Source organism: Nanorana parkeri, unplaced genomic scaffold (assembly GCF_000935625.1).
Source record: "Nanorana parkeri isolate BGI_ZX_2015 unplaced genomic scaffold, ASM93562v1 scaffold584, whole genome shotgun sequence".
NCBI lineage: Eukaryota > Metazoa > Chordata > Amphibia > Anura > Dicroglossidae > Nanorana > Nanorana parkeri.
The window spans coordinates 441,915-448,569 of record NW_017306852.1 but is presented as its reverse complement, the minus strand read 5'-3'; the positions used below and the strand labels follow the sequence as shown (position 1 = coordinate 448,569).

General features: G+C 39.2%; 1 protein-coding gene across 1 annotated transcript in view; it reads left to right on the top strand.

Moving 5' to 3' along the window:
• F13A1 (coagulation factor XIII A chain) overlaps window positions 1-6,655 on the top strand; it is a 111,892-nt gene that overhangs the window by 47,063 nt on the left and 58,174 nt on the right. Inside the window, exon 7 of the mRNA XM_018562557.1 lies at window positions 3,014-3,152. Coding sequence (XP_018418059.1) covers window positions 3,014-3,152 — 139 coding nt within the window. The remainder of the gene's footprint in view (window positions 1-3,013; window positions 3,153-6,655) is intronic.

Here is a 6,655-nt window from a genome sequence, read left to right as displayed (position 1 = left end):
TTTGTTTGCATTTAAAAATAGCTTTTCCTGCACTGGAACAGAACAAACGTACATAAGGATGCGCAACATTTTTTAAGTAAGTTGCATAATTGCCCTGAAGAAGATGATTTATTCTCCACTAAACTGGAGATTCATTTTGTATCAATAGTTTTGTTGATGGTTGCATTGTATCTTTTATGTCAATCATTTGAAGGCAGATAACATGAGAGCACTAAGTTACTTTCTAGTTACTCGGTTTCTCTTAAGAACCTCAATATTCCCACTAATATGAATAATAACATTTGTGGAACATTCACAATGTTTGCATTATAATGGCTTTTGAACTACAGTTATTCTCATGGAGGGGAAAACATGTTGTAATTTGAACAGGTGCCAGTAGAGTGCGCTGTGGTTGGGAACTCTAGACTGCATATGCAATACACAGTATTATCTAAGATATATAATTATCCCTTTATACAAAAAGCTGGGAGCCCCCAGAATGCTTTCCCAAAGTTTTTTCCTGTATAACCATTGGGGGTAATGTATTCAAGAAGTCCAGAATATTCACTTGGTAATATAAATGTTAATTGATCTTTGTAAATAAAGTTAAACTTTTTTTACTTCATTTGTCTTATCATGTGCCAAGAAAATGCTGTTGTTTTGGTTTTTTTTTTAAACCCTACATGACCATTACACTTTGAATAACATACTATAGTATTATGCTCCATGCCAAGAATGCATTAACACAGGGGTGGGCAACTCCGGCCCTCCAGCTGTTGTGGAACTACAAGTCCCATGAGGCATTGCAAGACTGGCAGTTACAGACATGACTCCCAGAGGCAGAGAAATGTTGGGATATACAAGTTAAAGCTGGAAGGCTGGAGCTGCCCACCCCTGCCTTAATAAATGCCCTCAAGCAGAACTAGAACCAGCACCTGTTCCAACCATTAGTAATGTGACGTCGCTGTATCTGAGAGTGACCCTGTCAGGTACAGTGATCAGCAACCAATCAGCAAGGTCCTCGATCACGTGATCACTATAACAGTGATCACATGATATTGTTTACAAACAAGCCTACATTGGCCAGCTGAACTGTCATTATTCCTCACACAGACAAAGGCACTTTCAAAGAAACAGTCAACAGACTCTGCTATTAAAGTGAATATAACCTGTTGAAAAACCTTAATTAATTAAAATATAAAGTAAACAATGCATTTTTTCATATTTATGTCGGCTTATTAAAAAAATCTGAGCAGGGTATCTAATAGCTTGTAACATCATGTAGTGAGCTGATAACACAGTGCCTCTGATACACTCAAATCCTAAGCAATTTTATCAGCTCACCCCATATACTTGGACTACTCTTGCCCTATGTTATAGAGATGAGGAAATTAGGGGTTCTGTAGTCCTAACATGCTTCTTCTCCTAGGGCAACAATGCTGCTCCTGCACAGATACAGTACAGTGAGTAAGGCTTAATTCACACTGGAATCGGCCGGCATGCACAGTTCCGTGCTGCGTGCAGGGCGGTATCGAGCAGCTCACGGGAAAGACAGGTGCTGCGTGTGATTAGTACGCAGCACCCGTCCTTCTCTATGGGACTACGCGGCCGTACGCCCCACTGTGCTCACCCGCCCTGCACGTCCGTGCGGGTGTGGGTGAGCGTACTCGTACGTTGACAGGATGGATCCTGTCTGCGTCCGAGCCAGGAAACACGCACCCCTACGAACCTGCACTTGAGGTGAGCATTGGGGGGCGTACGGTGTAGCTTGTTAGGCCCTGCATTAGTGAAATAAATGAACTTTTGCATGATATTCTAATTATTCGAGTTTCACCTGTATGTGATGCAAATCAAGTTAAGTTTAAAAAAAAGTTTAAACAAAAATAAAAGTCTCACATTAAAAAAGAGAATAAAAAACACCAAAAAAAGTTTTTTTACGTCCCCCGTGTACACACACTTATAATCATAAATACGCAATGGGTGCGTCTACGTGCGAAAACAACCATTACGCCACACATATTACATATCGCCACGAACGTCGGCGAACGTCTAAATTAATGAGCGCTAAAAGCTTTTAAAGCATTGCCTATAGACAATTTTAGACATGGTAGTTTTTTGCGATTTGGCAGGTGCACGCAATTTTAAAGCTTGACATGTTTGGTGTCTATTTACCTGACATGACCCTATCTTTTATATATTACCAAAAATTTGGGTGCTGATAAAAGTTTTATAACATAAAGTAGGGAAAACTGTTTTTTTTTCTAAAATTTTCGGTTCATTTTTCATTACATAGTAAAAAAAAAAAAAACCCCAGTGGTGATTAAATACCACCAAAAGAAAGCACTATGTGTCCCTAAGAAATGGTAAAATTAATTTCAGTGTTGCATGACAGAATAAATGTCAGTCAAAATACCTCAGCGCTGAATACTGAAAAATGGCCTGGACAGGAAGGGGGTTTAATACCTCGGTCAACAAGTGGTTAAGAAACACTTGAAGCAACTGTAAAAAAAAAAAAACTTTTGCTTTAAATACTGCCTAAAAGGTTGTTAAATTGTTACTTTCCAGTTTGCTTGCTACCGGCTACCTGCCATTTTATAGTTGTACATGCTGAAAGTAAAGTTGTCCTTCCAGTAATTTTATGTATGTAGTGTATGTCACCCTGAAGAGGAAGCAGAGTTACTGTTCAGGGCCTTCAGATATTCTTCAATCAAAGCCCCTAATGAGATCAGATTCACTGCTCCCTATCATTTTGGCATTTACTCCAAAAGGATTGACAGCACAGTCAGCCTGAGGGAGAAACCAGCTTTTAATAGCTCCTTTCACCTAAACTTTTCCTTATGGTCAGAATATAATGGTGTACCGTTGTGGTTTTGTGTTAGTGTAGTTATAGTACAGAAACTAACTACTCTAAAGTATTACTTTAGTTTAAGTATTTTTTGTAACCATTTGCATTAACGTACTGTCTGATTTATTCAAGATATTTGTATAATAATGTTGCAGCTCTAAATACTCAATTTGTCAATTTTTTTCTCAGTTTTGCGATGTCTTGGAATTCCTGCACGGCTTGTCACCAATTATTTCTCTGCTCATGACAATGATGCTAATCTACAAACCGATGTCTACTTGGATGAAGATGGAAAAACCAATACTAGCCTTACCAAGGACAGCATCTGGTAAGTTTAAAGCTTAAAATCTAGCCAAAACCTTTCTTGAATACTGTGGTAAAGGGTTAGAATCTCTTATAGATTTTTTTTGCAGTCTGTTTCTCCATCAGGGAGGTTTTTCTTTTTAATTTCTGTTCCAGTGGTGGGGAGTCAGAGGGACAGAAAGAGATGGTAAATCTCTCCAATGGGGACAGAGACAGCTACAAAAACACATTGTTTAGTACAGTGGGTAAAGACACAACGAAAGCAACAAGACTGGCGCCCCCGGTTTGCAAGACGATCCGGTTGTAAAGGTAGTTTATATGCCTTGGAGGCAGCTTCCACCGGTCAAAAAAGACCAACCATCTGGGAGATAAAAGTAAGACAGAGCGCCTCCATAGTGTAAAAAGATTATTTATTTGGTAAAACACGCAAGCAAAAAGTTCTACTTACACGATAATCAGTGATCACAAGCATAAAGGAAGCGTTGAAATATAAAATCGCTAGCAGGGAAAGTCTGAAGGGAAATCCAAATCAGCGTCCTCTGCTCCCGTGAGTATTAGAATGGTCTACGCGTTTCAGGGGCATGCCCCCTTCATCAGAACTTTTATCTCACAGTGGGTAAAGGTTAGAAGCTTGGTCAGGTTTTTATTACTGTTTGCCTTCCTGTCCCAATGAGACCCATACTCATTATATCTTGTCCTGGTCTCACAGGAATGTCACTCAGATACACAGTGAGGGGAAATTTCCCCAGTAGAACAGCAAAAAGTCTCCCAGCACACTTACCAGCCAGCATGCAAAAAAACTTGTCTCACTGCTAGGGTTAAAAACAGAGGTTTAGATAAACGTCTTCTGCAGAAAATGTGAAAGCCGCACTGCCTCGCTAAGGCACCTCCATATAGTGCGGTCCTAACTCTAAATTATGAGAGTCTCCATCTTGGAGCACATGTGGCAAAAGATAAAATTGGGTGCAGGTTTGTCAGGAGGAAGCCCAACCTCCCTTAAAGGCACAGGGACGCACAAGGGACCCCGCACATCACAACGGCAGCTGAGACCCCCCCATGCATCACTGCACCAAATCAGTCAAGCAAAACAAATGGCAAACGCACTCATCAACTCGTCACCAGCTTTACAGCAAGGTGCACATGGAAGGGCTTTATACAGTACAACAGCAAAAAGTTTCCCAGCACACTCACCAGCCAGCATGCAAAAAAACTTGTCTCATCGCTAAGGTTAAAGAATTTCCCCAGTAGAGTCACAAACAGCCAGAGTTATGCTTTGAGTTTAGATACATCTGGATCATTATGTATTTTATTAGAGGTCTTTTTATACAATAGCTATTAAAAAATTACATGACATCTATTAAAGATGTCATGTAACTTTAACACCAGCTCGCAACTTAGCGGAAATTCTTTTTAATGAATATATATAGTAGATATGTGAGTTCTAGGTGTTGTGAAAATGATATTTCTCAATATATAAGGAGGTTCATAGCAACAATATTGTGTCCAACCTTTTCTTTCACTCTTTGTAATTCCTGCAGTCTTCAAAAGAACAGTTAAATAGCCAATCCAACCACAGACCTTATTTCAGTTTTGGTCAGATCTTGGTGGTCTGAATCACCCACTGGCTTCTCATAACTGTTCGGAACATAAGCAGCGAGTACATTTTTATTAGGAAAGATTCCTAATGAAAATTATCTGTTCTCTTTTAATAGCGCTTTTAAAACAAGGGGGTCTGTTTATTTTAAAATAAAACTCATTAAACTGTGTTTGTGACAGCACGTTGCGACACAACACGTTGTAACATGCTGCATTGTGATAATGTATGCCTGTGTTATTATATCACAAAGCACACCAATGCAGCACACACATAGCACTGCAGATTGGGTTTTACCACAATGCATAGATGTGAAGCCCACCGCTAGATTTTTAGAATAAATGGCTTATTTACAGTTTTTCACACCTTTGATTTTATTGATTTAGCAAAAGGAACAATTTAAAATGTACAAATATTTGTTATTTATTAACCTAATATGGTTTTATCTTTTAGGTCTAGTAAAAATGTATTAAAATAGAAAGGTATTTTGTTTTTGTGCACCCTACTAATGATTGTAGTGTATTTTTATTGAAAATATTGTTATAATAAACATTTGACCAGCTTTTACAGGACCAACAAAATCAGTAGCACCATCTTTTTATTCTGGAGGTCCTGCACTGTAAGAAACTGTATGGTTTGGGGGAGCTTGTACATATTCTAATACAATAAATATAATATCTGTATTTGATTTTCTGCAGTATTCGCAACAAATATTTGTAAACTCATCCGAAACTAACGAAAATTCGGATTTCATCCGAATCTGAAACCTGAACCGAATTGAATTTCAGATCCGAATTCTGAATTGATGAAATATCCAAACCAAACCGATTTTTTCCGTAGCTTACATGTCTACTGTAGTCTGCATCACATATTAAGTATGTGCTCAGATTATTTTACTTTTACATTATTGCTTGACTTTAATACAGCAGTAGTACACCATTGATTAATTTCAACTTGCAAAAAAAGGCCTTTTTAAGTAGTTATTGGATTCAACGCCTGATCTTTCATCCAGTAGTAATAGCCCTGAATTGATCAATGGAAATAGAAGCCACAACAGATTTAAAAGCTATAGGAAAGTATACTTTTAAATTAATTAATTAATGAATTTAAAGCCCACAACTTCATACCAATTATCCAACAGCAAAATTGTTTAATAGTACAACTTCTTTGAACTTATTAAGAACTCTGGGAATTAAAAAACAACGTGCCCTTGCAGTGAGGCTACCGCCGCCCTGCAAGGGTTAAGTGCCTGTTTTGTCTAGGAGGATCAAATAAAGCAGATATACTCACCTGATGCTCAGTCCCGCAGTGGACAGCTCGCACTCACGTGTGTCTCCCCCTCCGCTCCAGCTATATGGAATGTCGCTTGGCATCCTCAAGTCCATTGCAGGTCAATAGACCTACATAGGACATGATGACGGCAGCAGTCCTTAGACCGCTGTAATCCAGGGGAGAAGAGGCTGTGGAGACTGATCTAGCAGCCTAGTGGGATCCAGGATCAGGTGAGTGTATCTGCTTCATTTGAGCCCCCTCGACAAAACAAGTACTTAACCCTTGCTTGCAGTGAGGGGGTAGCCCCAACGCATAGGTATGTTTTTTAAAGTCCCAGAGCTCTTTAAAGGTTAAATAAATGCCATAAAAACCCTTCAAGAACCCCAAATTCCATAGACAAAGTAGTTTTTATTCTGAAATAAAAAGTAGAGTGCCATGTCCTCCTCATTGTTAGCACTCTTACCTTCTTGCTCCTACTACTTTCTGCTTAGCTGTCAGAGGTAAACACAGTGATCACATGTTCATTACTTATCTCTGGCACTGGGGGAAACCCTGCAGAGGGCTTACTTGTCCTCTGAACTGGATTCCTGTTGGCCACCTGATCTGATTAGACACTGGACTCTCCCTAGATTTGAGCAGCCATATCGTACCCAGAGAGAATA